General features: G+C 39.9%; 1 protein-coding gene across 1 annotated transcript; it reads right to left on the bottom strand.

Moving 5' to 3' along the window:
- Window positions 1–1179: 1179 nt before the first annotated feature.
- preb (prolactin regulatory element binding) lies at window positions 1180–13820 on the bottom strand. The gene is made up of 11 exons (XM_022211412.2): window positions 13640–13820; window positions 13335–13457; window positions 11986–12153; window positions 10991–11186; window positions 9146–9399; window positions 8035–8115; window positions 7808–7935; window positions 7501–7674; window positions 2740–2812; window positions 2489–2648; window positions 1180–2383 (listed from the first exon to the last, which is right to left on the bottom strand). Exons 3-11 carry the CDS (start codon window positions 12118–12120, stop codon window positions 2289–2291), a joined length of 1296 nt encoding a protein of 431 aa, XP_022067104.1. The 5' UTR covers window positions 12121–12153; window positions 13335–13457; window positions 13640–13820; the 3' UTR covers window positions 1180–2288.
- Window positions 13821–14335: the final 515 nt, after the last annotated feature.

The raw sequence follows: 14335 nt of genomic DNA, 5'->3' as shown, positions 1-14335 counted from the left end.
TTACAAGATACGTCGCATTCACCCATTCACACACTGATGGTGGAAGCTGCCATGCAAGGCACTAACCACGACCCACCAGGAGCAATGGACAAAGTCTCTGCTATCTGCAACCAGTTATCCTGAGCCTGACCAACTCACTGTGCACCATCAGCTAACAGAGCCACACTCTCCTCTTCTGCTCTCTGACGAGGAAGTGTCTAAACTATTGCTGGACTTTTGTCCCACTACCTGCCCACTGGACCCAATCCATTCAACCTCGTACCAACCATTTCTCCAGCACTTAACCCCGCAGACAGTAATAGACATCATCAGCTCCTCACTTGCTATGGGTGTGTTCCCCGCTGCATTTAAGCAAGCTTGAATCACTCCAATACTCAAAAAACCTACACTTAAGCCAGCTCAGGTCAAAAACAACAGATCAGTTTTGCTCCTGCCCTCCCTGTCTAAAATACTTGAGAGAACTGCTTTCAACCAAGTCTCTGCTTTCCTAAAAAAAAAAAATCCTATTACCTCCCGCACTGCTTGTAGACACTGTTTTATGGCTCTTCTCCAGGTTGTTTTCTCCTGACTAGATCCTTGCTTGTGTTGTATCTACTCTCAGATGTATGTCTGCTAAATGAAATTGTAGAATTGTAGAGACTGGGAACCTGTCCACATTGTGAGAACACTTTATGTCTTGCTGTATTTGTCTTAAAAACCATCCAGCATCATGAAGTGTTTTAATTCAGATTCTGTCTTTCTCAGTGAGTTCCCTATGCTTTACCATTTTGAACAGGAGTAAGGAATTTCAAACTGAATTCACGTTATTATACCTAAAATTGAGCCAGCACACTGGGATTCTCTGACAAGTCAGAAATTAATCAAGAATAACAACCACCACAACAAAATGTTCTGTTGGAACAATGGAAGCAGAGAACTGTAATTTGGCATCTCAATCAAAAATAATGTGTGTTGTTTTTTTCTGCGTTTTTGCAAAAAAAAAAAAAAAAAAAAAGAAGCAAATTTGAAAATTCATGGATAACAACAATAATATTTTAACATTAAAGATATCATTTTGATTAAAGAGCTTCCACACACTGGCGGATTAACCATTACAGAGACCTAAGAAAGTATTTTGGTAATCAGCAATATTGTTAAATCAAGGCAATGTAAAACAATACATGAATCAACAATAACGTCTTGATTGAACTTCATTTTATTGACCACTAGATGTCCTACTCGAGCACTGTGTGTCATTGAAGCCTCCAGAAATGAACCATGTTTTCAATGGAGTGTCAAAGCTTCGCTCCGCCATCACAACCAATAAGATCAGTGTTGTTCACTTCAGCTGTCAGTGGTCATAATGCTGTGGCTGACTGGTCTATCTTAACTTCATATCAGGTGGACACATACACCAAATCAAATGTGACTGGTGGATATGTAAAAAGGGAACTGTTTAAGTTCACCATGTTGTGTTCATAACTTGATTCGACTGCCCAAATGGTCAGTAGGCTTTAAAAATATTTAGAGTTTAGAGATCTGACAGTCCACTTACAGACACGAAACATGTTTTTTTTCCAGGTACCTTTCCAGTATTTTATTTCTAAATATTTCTTCTATCATTTCATTAATTTACGATAATATGGGGGTCTTTAAAAAAAAAAAAAAAAAATCAACCACATTTTCATACATTGACTGTTCAACGTCATCACAGTCAGAATATATAAATTAAAGGTAACACTTTAATTACAAAAAACGGAAAATCCAGTTTTCACTCCAGTAAAATGACATTTTCATTAGGTTTACACAGAGCCACTGCTTCTTATATGCTTAAAGCATCTTACCTCACATTTTACCACATTTGTTTTCATGTAATATTAAATAATTTCCCCCAACCTTGAATAATGGCACAGTGAAATAAAAGTAATTACTGTAGCTTTGAATTCAGACGTCCAAAAACAAATAGATGTTTCCACAAATATTCACTAGCAGCCCCTTAACAGAGGACTGTAAACTGGTTTCTGCTTCTGATGAGTGAATAAAAAGGGGAAACACAAAGCAGTTAATCAATTAACAATTATTTGTCCATACAATTTTACAATGCTCCTTAGATTTGTCAGTAAAAAGACCTCAGCCTTTAAACATTCGCGACAATAAGCCCTTAAACTTCAGAGTGAACACAAAACGATTAAGAAAAGCTGATAGAGATCAAACAAATAACAGTCCTGGTAGTCTGGAGGACTGCTGATCCTGACAGATGTAAAAATGTGTCCAGACCCCATAATTCCTCACTTTTGGATGTGTAAAAATTAAATAAATCCTGGAAAGAGATATTGTAGGAGGAGGATGACCCCCACCACCATGAGACCACAGACGAACACCACCAGCCAGATTGGAAAATATCCTGGAAGAAATACAAAACAAAGGACAACTGCTGGTGAGAGAGTCTGAGGTGATGAAATATGTTCTTAATGTGTTCACATTCCTAATGCGATGATGTAGGACTTACTTCGATTGGCGAGCGTATGTACTTGACAACGACTGTCCACAGCCACACTCAACATGGCTGTTTCATTATTCCCCTTAATGTTTTTGTCTTTCAGAGAGTCCGGCAGGAAGGCAAGATCTGTCACAACAATGCCATGGGATTCCTGTACATAATACAGCTTCTACAACCAAACAACAAGACCAAATTGTCAGCTTACAACACAGCTAATTGGTTGATTTGAACAAAGTATGTTAGTTTGACATGTGGGCTACCTGTAGAGAGAAAGCAATGTACATTGATACTGATCCTGTCACAGTGCCAAGGCCAAGAAATGTTCCAGAGTCACTGTAAAGAAGAAAAAAGAAAACCTTTTATGCCGAAAAAAAATCAAACAGTGACCTAAAAACTGCCTTTCCAAAACCCACTGCACAGAAGTGCTTGTAGAGAACAATGTACACGTTGCTTTCATTACCATACTGGCCAGAACACACAAGAATACAAACTGTCTTCCACTGCTCTTTCCTCAGTCAGCTCGCCAACTGTCCACTTCACATCAATCTCTTTTACCGACCCATCTGGTGCTTGTTAGGCTCATTTTAGCAGTAGACATTGGAGAGGAATTATTTTCATTCTTAATAAAGGTTAACCTCTGATGTATGAGGATTGTTTTACTGACTTGTGCAAAGAAGCTACTTTTAGCTACACATAAAATATAAAAGTAAAGTTTTCTACACCTTACTCAGCTCTCATTGGATGGTCACAGCTGAAAGATTGGCAAAGTAGTTCTATCAACAACAGTGACAGTAGGTATGATGATGAGGAGGTTGGACAACAAGATGATTCCACTTTCTACAGAGCACCTGCTGATCCAGATCACTTAGAGCCACAGTATTGATGAGGAGAACAGTGCTGGAGCAATGAGAGGACAAGAACTGTGGCTTTCAACTCTAAGTACACTGGTCTCTCCTCCAAAGGTAACAGTATTTTCAGTGGCATACCAATCCACATTTGGTGCTCTGGGTGTCTGGGGCAGCAGGGTGGTGGAAGCCAGTCAAAATAAACGGTGTCCATATTAACGGTAATGAAGGAGCCCATCACCCTGTGGCTCACTGATGTGTTTCATTGGATCCTGGACAGCAGCCTTTATGTCATGGGTGTCAAACATACGACCCATGGGCCAAAACTGGGCCGCCAGAGGGTCCAATCTGGCCCATGGGAAGACTTTGCAAAGTGTAAAAATTACAAAGATAACAATAACTGCAATGTTTCAATAAAAGTCACTGCCATTTCAAATTTATCCACTGCCACAACTTTTACGTATCCTTTTATTGATTTATTTATTTTAAATTTTGCACATTTACAATTCAGGGGGCAACTTATCCTTTTCCCTAATAGTTTCCATTTAGCTTGTGTGGTGAGTCGGTTCAGGTCGTCAGGATTACTACACAGATGTGGAAATGAAAGTGAATTTAAAATTATTTCTAGATCTTGACAAGCTGCTTTGATCATAAAGCAAAATATTAGCTTGTAGAGTTCCAGATGTTCATTTGTAGATACCTTGTGATCTGGAAGTTGTACTGCACAAATGATAAACTGAGGCATAATATTGTGGAAATTGCACTTATTTTTCTTAAGAAATTTCAGTTTGTTCCTAATGTTTCGCAAAAAGATAATTCATTGGATGTGAACCTTTTCAGAATCTATTTTTTTTGCACTAAAACAGAGGGAAAAATCTGGAATTGGCATTATTTATTGGCTATTATGTTGTGATTTTGCTGGTCTGGTCCACTGGAGATGAAATTGTGCTGAATGTGGCTCCTGAACCAGGATGAATTTGACAGCCCTGCTCTATGCTACAGAGTTAAATAATCACAGGTTGTCAGTTGATATTTTGATTGCTTGTCAGTATGAGTTATCTCGATTGCTCCCACTATTTGAGCTGATCTCATCATTCAAATTAGTTAGCCATGGCTGGCTGATATATTTTGCTGCTATTACTTGTAGTTATTTTTTAGTTTGCTTGAATAAGAAGGAAGAGGAGGAGGTGAACTTGTGAGATTTTTCTTTAGAATGTAGTCACATTTTAGCTGATTTTTTTTAAATGATAAGTGGCAAAAACCTGGAAGTTTACTGTTTAAATCAAACCAAAAGTTACACTGTCAACATAGTAACACTGGTATTTTCCATTGGTCCACAGTCAGTTATCGGCAACATCACCTTTTTCCAATTAAAATGCTTTTTAAGAGTGCCCAGATAGTTAGGCTAGCTGAGCGGGCCACCCATAAACAGGGGCTATAGTCCCCAATGCAGTGGTAATGGGTTCCAATCTAGCCCATGGCCATTTACTGCATGCCATTCCCCCGTCTTCTACCCATGTTTCCTGTCTCTCTCTCCACTGTCCTATAAAGTTAGGATATCCACAGGACCTCCCTAAAAACCTGTGGCTATCCTAACGGGGCCTTGTTAAAGTCCACCATGAGAAGGAAAGATAGGGAGCCAACTACCACCAGGGAAGACCCAGACAACAAAAGAAAGAACATTGTTGTCCTTTATGTTGGAGGCCTTTCCGAAAAACTGAGGAGGATTTTTTCCAAACATGACATCGCGGTTCATTTCAGACCTGAAACCACAGAAAGACTGGTCCACCCAAAGGACAAAACACCAAGGCACAGACTCAACAATGGCCATGGTTACAATGAGGTTTTCCATTCGGAATTAACTCATTCAGAATTAACTCATTTAGAGTTAAAGTTTTGTTCGTCGAGTATACATGGAAATATTAATTCCAAATTACGGTTTACATGGACCGCACATTTTTTTCCCCTTCCTTAATTCTGCTGTAACGCTTGGGCATCGGAAAGGATTCTGATTGGACAGTGAGTATCCCTGTTTAACAAAAGAAAACAAACTCCATTTGCTGCGGCATTTCTTTTCCCCAACAACACGGAGGAACAACTAATAAGCATGCTTTTCTTTTTTTGTTTAAAGTTATTTTTTTGGGTTTATTTGATAGGTGAAGCAAGAGACTGACAGGAAACAGGGGAGAAGAGTAGGGGGAAGAAATGCAGCGAAAGGCCACGAGCAGGAATCGAACCCCGGCCGCTAAATCGGAGACCAGCCCCTGTACATGATTCACCCGCTTAACGGATTGAACTATACAGGCGCTCTTTGTTTTGCTTTTTATTGTCGTTTTGAAACAGCAACTCGACAAAGGTAGCAGAATGTGTATGTCGCCAAGCATGCGCAGAATGACTGGAATTAACTAAAGCGGAATTAAGTGTATACATACATAGAACGTACACAGGAATTAGTTTATTCAGAATTCCCATCAAAATAAACCAGGTAGTTTATTCGGAATGAAGTTTTAAATTTGGAATTAAATGTTTACAAGGATATTTTAAAAGCGGAATTAACTTTTATTCAGAATGAAAGAGGAATAACAGGTCCCATGTAAACGGGCTGAATGTAGTTTATGCAGTCCAGTGCAGTGAGGACTGCCCAGATCTTTACATTGGTGAGACCAAGCAGCCTCCACACAGACGCATGGCCCAACACAGAAGAGCCAGCACTTCAGGACAAGATTCAGCTGTCCATTTACACTTACAGGAGAATGACTATTCAGGTAACCCACTGTTATGCTGACGACACTCAGCTTTTCCTCTCTTTTCCACCTGACGACACAACAGTTTCAGTTCGGATATCAGCATGTCTGGCTGATATCTCCACATAGATGAAGGAACGGCACCTTCAGCTGAATCTGTCTAAGACTGAACTCATGGTCTTTCCAGCTTGTCCATCTGTTCAGCCTCAGATCAGTGTCCAACTTCACTCGAGCCTACTTGTGCCCACAAACTCAGCCAGAAACATGGGTGTCATGATTGATGACCAGCTGACCTTTAAGGTTCACGTGGCCTCAGTTTCTCGTTCTTGTCGTTATGCCCTCTACAACATCAGGAAGATCAGACCCTTCCTGACCCAACAGGCCACACAACTTCTGGTTAAGGTTCTTGTAATGTCACGCATTGACTACTGCAACTCTCTTCTGGCAGGTCTCCCTGCATGTACACTCAAACCTCTGCAGATGATCCAGAATGCAGCAGCACGTTTCAACCTTCCCAAAAGAGCTCATGTCACTCCCCTGTTCATCTCCCTTCACTGGCTTCCAGTTGCAGCCAGAATCAAATTCAAAACTCTCCTCCTGGCTTACAAAACATTTACAAGAACGGTCCCGGCCTACCTGGATTCCCTGATCCAGGTCTACTCCCCTTCATGCCCAGTTCGCTCTGCATGTGAGAGACGCCTGGTGCTTCCAGCCCAGCACGGCTCGAAATCTCTAGCCAGACTCTTCTCCTCTGTTGTTCCCAAATGGTGGAACAAACTACCAAACTCTGTGCGTTCTGCTCAGTCCCTTTCTACGCTTAAGAGACAATTGAAGACTTAATTGTTCAGAGAACACCGAGGCACTTAATCTGACTCAACCTTAGGGGTAGAATAAGTCAGGTGGTCCAAAACCCAGCAATTATGTAATGGGGGGGACCCACTCTGAACAGAGGGGGAGGCCTCAGACACATACAAAGCTGCCTTAAGAACTCTACCCAGAAGATTTAACCACTCTTCACACCTTTCCTCAGGTGAGCCTAACAACTCATATGATGATGAGTCATAGGTAGCAGGCTACTCAATGGGCCATTAAATCAACGACTCTCATTAGGCCCCCCTCTATTAGCATATTAATACCTCATTGGGATTCAACACCTGTTGTTGAAAGATTTCTTTAGTCTTTTAGTAGATACCTTCAGCCTTAATCCCACCTTCACCTCTAGTGGTTAAATACCTGGGACTCTCCAAACTAGTTTTAGAACTGAAGAAGCCGCTCGGAGGTGAAACGTCTTCAAGATCACGAGAATAATTCCAGTTGCCTGAACTAAACCCTTCACCGTATTCATGTAACCCAAACTGAAACATCTGTATCGTAAAGCCACTAATAAAACACTTATGTAAACTTTTATCTTGAGATTTTATGAATTAGGTACCTAACAGCGAGAGTGGATATGACCTCAGTGCCACAGGGAGACGTCAGCATGGGCAGCAAGCTCTTGCCATCCCACTTGGTGAGGTAGCAAGGAGGAGGTTTTCGGTCTCTTCTATGGGGGATCTGCACTGTGTACAGCCTCAGGGCATCTTTTTGGTCTTCTACTCTACCAAACCTAAAATAAATGGAAATACAACCATACACTCACGGTCACAACATGTATGTGGATGTAGTGAGGTGAATTGCAACAATGTGCTTTTATAGATAAAGAATCTATAAGAGACTACATTTTCTTTTGCTTTTCTTACCTGCAAGCCATATATCGATAAGTCTTTTTAGCTATTTGAGGCATGGTTTCAAGCCAGTTTAGACCCATAGCCAGCTGATTGCCACTCCATACACTGCATGCAAAGTCTCGGCCAACTGTCACCAGGTACTGCATCAGAACACAATACAAAATACTAACCATTAGTAGTGAACCGGCACAGCCGTCACCTACATTAAACATCCATGCAGTGAGATGTCAATGGTGCACCTTGTTCCCTGGACTCATATCCAAGTCTTCAATCTCCTCTTCATGTGCTTTGAAGTCAAATTTCTTCTTTAAGGAAGGAAACTGTAAAAGAACATTTTCCTGTATCAATCTATGCATTTAGGTAAACAACATGTACAACATGTATCATTTCAAACATGTATCATGATATGCCATCTATACATTTGTGCAATTTCTCCTCATCACATTTTTTAGCAATAACATTTTTTTCACCTATTTCATGCTTGACATATGGAATGAAGCAAAAGCTGCAGCACAGTCCAACAAATCCAAACAAATACATCTTTACTTAATTTTGTTAACTAAATCACTTTAGAATGAATCTTCACAAGTCAATTTCATTTTAGCAGGTCATAGCTGAACCTGTCCAAAAGATGGGGAAGATCATACTCTCAGAACAGTTAAGGTATTAATTTAGGAAGAAAGACGTAAAAGACATGTTTCTACTTTTGAAAAGATTTTTTTTTTTTTTTTTTTACAATCAGCTACCCTCTTTGAATTTCTGTTTGTAAGTCCAAAAATAATCTCGCAATGAAAATACAGGCAACAGTAAGAAAGACCAAAAGTATGTAATTTAATAGCTGAGATATGTTCAAAAAGGTGCCTCTGGACAGTCAACCAGCTGCTAATCCACATCTAATCTGGAGGTAGGTGAGCTATGTCAGCAAAAGTAATGTGTCATTAAAACTTAAAGGTTGAATAAAGTTGCAAATAGCTTATCTGAAAACCTACAAAGACCGAAAATTACAATATAATTTTAGGATGCTAAATTACTTCAAGTATAAATTTATTATCAAAAAAGTTTCTTGTTTATCTACTACAGACTGACTGAAGAATGTATCACCTTATTGTTTTCAGCATTTTGTAGGGTTTCTGGTGTAATAAAGGTTAGTTTAACAAATGAAAAATTCCAGGGCTCTCTATCATGTTAACACCCCACATACTGAGTTGAAAAGCATCATACTTGTCTCCCAAATTAATCTAATTAATGCAGATCCACATTCAAGAGAGAGCCTGGCAATACTATGAGGACAATAATGCAACTTGGCTGGTGTGAAGATACTTTTACAGTGAACAACTAGACAGCGCTTACCTCCCAGACTCGGATGTGTCCATCAGTACCTCCTGTCAGCAGAAGTTTCAGGTCAGGACTGAACCTGACCACTTTCTGGAGTGGGTCCTGAGGGTTCAGGTCTGACTGCACTTCAGCCAAACTAGTCACTGAGATATGAGCTGTCTCATCCTTCATATCTGACATGTCTCCAGATGCTGCAGCGCCATCCTGTCCAACTCTGTCTCCTTTCCCAGCTCGTCGCCTGGCACTACCTTGCTGTACACTGTTCTCTGCTGCAAAGATGACACTCATTTTCATTAGGTCACAAATTCACTTCAATGCAGTTTAATTTATATAGTGAAAATTCATAACAAATCATCTCACAGCACTTAGTACAATAAGGTACAGATGAAGTATAAACAGAAAACCCAACAGTCCAAAGATGTCTTTGGATTCCCTATGAGCGACGGTGGGAGGGAAAGAAAAAAAAACCTAGAATAGGGAGGGAGAAAAAAAACAACCAAGGAAGACAACAATCTGCCTGGACTGGTTGGGTGAGAGTGGGATGAGGTGGGTGGGGACAGCAGAAGACTATCAACCAATTTAGAAATGGCAGAGGTGCAGATGCGGTATGTGTACCACTGACTCAGAAATAATGTCAGACATTCAAAATGAATTAAAATATGTTTTAGATTTTAGATTCTTCAAAATAGCCCCCTTTGCTTTGATTGCTTCTTTGTACACTCTTCATGAGGTAGTCTCCTGAAATGCTTCACCATAAGCATGGTGTTATCCAGATGATGAGCAGTGGCTGGTGTCTGCCAGACATTGCAGTTCTGCCCAAAGACTTACCTTTTTGACTCATCAAACCTGAGATTTTTTTTCTTGGAGCTCTCAGTCATGTAACTGCTGTTTGGTAAACTCCTTCTAAACGCCAATGTGCCATCAGTTCAATACAGTTTTACTGTTGCGTGTCATATTTTAACACATTAACAATGTCTGATGTTACTGAAGAAGAAAAGCATAAGTTAGTCACTAAAGCATGGAAGATTGCAATCCATTATATTACAGTCAGGGGCTTATATTGTATAAAATATTTTGTTTTTCCTAGTCATCTTTAGGTTTGGGCTGCGCAGTGGAGTAGTGGTTAGCAGTGGTGTAGTGGTTAGCAGTGGTTAGCAGTTTTGCCTTGCAGCTAGAAGATCAACGGTTTGGTCCCGGCCTTCATGGGATCTTTCTGCATGGAGTTTGCATGTTCTCCCTGTGCATGCGTGGGTTTTCTCCAGGTACTCTGACTTCCTCCCACAGTCCAAAAATATGCTGAGATTAATTGATTACTCTAAATTGCCCGTAGGTGTGAATGCGAGTGATTGTTTGTCTGTATATGTAGCCCTGCGATGGACTGGTGACCTGTCGCTTCCTTTGCCCCAAGTCAGCTGGGATAGGCTCCAGCGCCTCCATGACCCTAATGAGGATCAAGCAGTGTATACAGAATGGATGGATTTTTAGGTTTCATTCTTTTTGCATCAGAACTGTCTCACTGAATCTTGAATCTTGAAATCTTGAACCTTTAACCAGGGTAAAACACCAATATTAGGAACACTGCATCACAGAATGATGCTGAAAAACTAGTGTGTATATCTGAAGTGTCTTGAGATGACATGTTATGAACAAACATCTTGTACCAGCACAAAAACTGTTTACTGGCTAAAAAAACGAATTAAATTACCTGCACATATTTGAAAAATGCAATATATATATATATATACACATTTATATATACATACACACACACACACACACACACACACACACACACACACACACACATATATATAAAGTATATTTGACAAATACATTTCAGATTGTAGTAGTATGGCTTACCATCTTTCGGCACATTTTTGCCTCCTTTCTGTGTGCAGTGTTTGAACTTCATCAAACAGCAGGTTCCGTCCTGTCCTGCAGCAATCACACCATTACCTACAGCCATGTTCATAGTTGCACGTGTGTCAGTATCATGAGAGTGAAGGAGACTGGCACTGTACTGGTGTTCTCCAACCAGCTGCAGATCCAGGAAATGCTGAAACACAAAGGTGTAAGTCTGCTACAGCTGAAACTGGTTTACTCACACAATGCTCACAAAATGCCCGTAATCCAGACATCCATTCATCCACTCACACTGAACAGGCTAAGTAACTTTAAATAGTACTTTTGCAAAAATACATACAGGACTGTGCAAAGTTTTTAGACACACATTTAGTTTCTTATCCATCGTATATTACTATCAAATTCATTCAGCAGCATGAGAAGCGCACAGAGGCCTGATCATGAACACTACTGAGTCAGTTTGGGATTACACGAAGAGACAGAACACTGAGACAGACTACATCCACAAGAATCACGCCATGCTCTCCCACCTACCAACTACTTTGAAAAAATGCATGAAATTCTATCTGAGAGAATCTATATGACTAATTTAATTCAAGTTTTTATTAATTTTTACTTAACTTTGTACGATTTATATGATAAAAAATGTTCAGAACACACATTTTAAAAGTATCCCAACTTTAAGTGCCTTCAACGTTTGACAGTATCTTATGTAATCACATTATACACTACATAGCTATGAGTTAAGAATTTGACAGTGTACACAGATAAAATGACACAGACACAAAACAAAACAGAAAGACCAGAAAACACAGCCAAATACACACAAATCAACCATATAATGTGCTATCAAACTGATGAAGTGTTACTTTAGTGAAATATACCGGCTGTATGTGCATGTGGTAGTGTGTCGGAGAGCTTTCAGGGCCACTGTAGTATCCTATTAAAGAAAGAAGTGAATAATTAAAAAAAAGCTTCATCTTCACACTTACCACAGCATTCTTTATGCCTGTCTTGGAGGCCCCCCCTCCTCCTGCTGTGATCACCAGCCCTGTATTCGGGTCCACTTTAATGGAGTATAAAGGAAAAGGGGCTCTATACAGATCTGGCACCCTCCTTTTCCCCATTGTTCTTCATAAGACTGCAGTTCTTGACTAAACCTGTGGAAAACCAGGTGCTGATTTATGTCACATTATATATCCTCCACCTACAGGAGATCGAGTGAGGCTGTTGTACCTCTACAACAGCTATGTGACACATGTTGTTAGAGGGCATGTGAGCAAGCTTAAAAACAAGAACATCCAGACAAATAAACACCAACACAAAAGGTGGATTCAGACTGGGAGCATTTATCACTGGCATGGTGATGACCAAATACTGCCACCATTAAATGCTATAAGTACGGATGCATTGGTACTAAAGCAATGCATGTTCAGGACTCTCAAAACATGCTAGTGTAGGAAGGATCCAGGTCTGCTGGAATTTCAGAAGCAGATCATAAATTACAAACTATGAACAAATTAAAACTGCTTTTGAAAGAACATTTTTTAAACAAAATGTCAACCATTTTCTTGATCCATCTTTCCCACAGTGAGGATCTGCTGCCTTCTGTGTTTTAAACTATTAAAATTGAACATTTTGGACAGCTGGTCTCAAAAAGATGAATGAACAGAACACTGGCTCTGACAAACAGTCCTTGACAAAAGAAATCACTATTTTCTCACATTTCAAGAGTACACACATGTTTCACTTTACAAGTGTTAATTTTGTTAATTATTTTTTATACTTGTTAATTGGTGTCATTTTTCATCAACATAAAAATGATAAACACAGCAGTATTTGTGGCATGTTCAAAAGTTTGACCATCCTAGTAAGTTCCTTTACCAAACATCACAGTCAACAGCTGGTTTTGTACCCCGCTAAGTCATTTTTATTCTTGATTTAGAAGTTTTCAGTTACTCTTTCTGCAGATTACTTCAAGTTCTGAGGCATTTTAGTTTGTCTCACAAAGACAATACTTTATATCTTTCTAGAGGCTGTAACGCCAGGGGCCTGCATGAGCTACTCCAAATGCTGCAGATTGTATATTTTGAAGTAGCCCATGGTGACCTATACATATGCTCGGATCGTTGCCTGATGCCAGTTTCTTTTCATGGTTATACTTTGAATGAATGAGACCTGTGCTGTTAATGTCTAATCTGATTACAGACGAAGTTTGTTTAAGCAGAAGGTGGCAGAGCCACGGAACCGGTTACATGATTTGAATGACTAAGACTGATTGTGATTTCATGAGCTTTGACATTGGATTCGGTGCAAACAAAAATCTGATAGTGACACTTACTTGGTGTCTGATGGATGTCAGTGTGAGGAACGCAGCACACTGTCCAGTCCTATCTTTGTTACATTCGCAGTATTTTGGTGAAGCGTTGCTTACATTTCCTGGGCTCACTGTGGGGTTCTGCAGCTTACAGAATAAGCCATAATGATGTTCAGAAAATGGTGACAGTTATGAATTACACAGACTAAGTGAGCGATACTGTAGCCACGTTGTAGCTAATGTCAACATCGTTTAGCTGTAAATGCTACAGTTAGCACTAGAGTATTCTTGAAGCTACCTTACCAGTGATTTAATTTGAGGTCCCCTACCTCTGCTTTTATTCCGGTTTATCTTGCGTTGTTATTCAACTCGACAGAGAGGTACTGCATTTGATGGTTTTAAATTAAACTGTCAATGGCAGATGCATAAGACGAGGAGGAACTAAGCAGCTAAATACATGCTAAAAGGAAGCTGAACAGGAACTTCCCTGCCTACACGTCAGCATCACAAATTAACGTAAGTTGCGTCATGACGTCGTCGAGGAGCAGTCAAGTTGGCTCGTTCGAAGCAGACGGCGTCGTTGAATGCCGACACTGAAAGCAGAGCCCTTAAAGAGAAGGCTCTTCTCATTTCACTAATTTCATCCTGCTCAACTACTCGCTCCTCGGTCGTCCGTCCTCTAACTCGTCACCCGGAAACTGATATTTGATATTCATTTACATGCACACTATTTATTTTTTATGTTTATAATCTTTAAGCACCAATGCAGTTATTTTAAACACTGATATATATTTAAATTCATAACTTTAGTCCACTTTTTGCATGAAAAAATAGAAACCACATTTTTTTGCTGCATGATGACACTCCAGTCACTCTGAGAAACCAGTATGAATATATGGTTTTCCCATTGGCACAGAGTGGAGGGAGAAAGCTATTGGCTGAAATCAGCCACAGCAATCTTACAGTGACTGACCATCGCAAAAACAATAAATTCTATTCAATGCATTTGAATGTTTTAGCAAACG

Source organism: Acanthochromis polyacanthus, chromosome 12 (assembly GCF_021347895.1).
Source record: "Acanthochromis polyacanthus isolate Apoly-LR-REF ecotype Palm Island chromosome 12, KAUST_Apoly_ChrSc, whole genome shotgun sequence".
NCBI classification, from domain to species: domain Eukaryota; kingdom Metazoa; phylum Chordata; class Actinopteri; family Pomacentridae; genus Acanthochromis; species Acanthochromis polyacanthus.
This window is presented reverse-complemented; position numbering and strand designations above follow the sequence as displayed.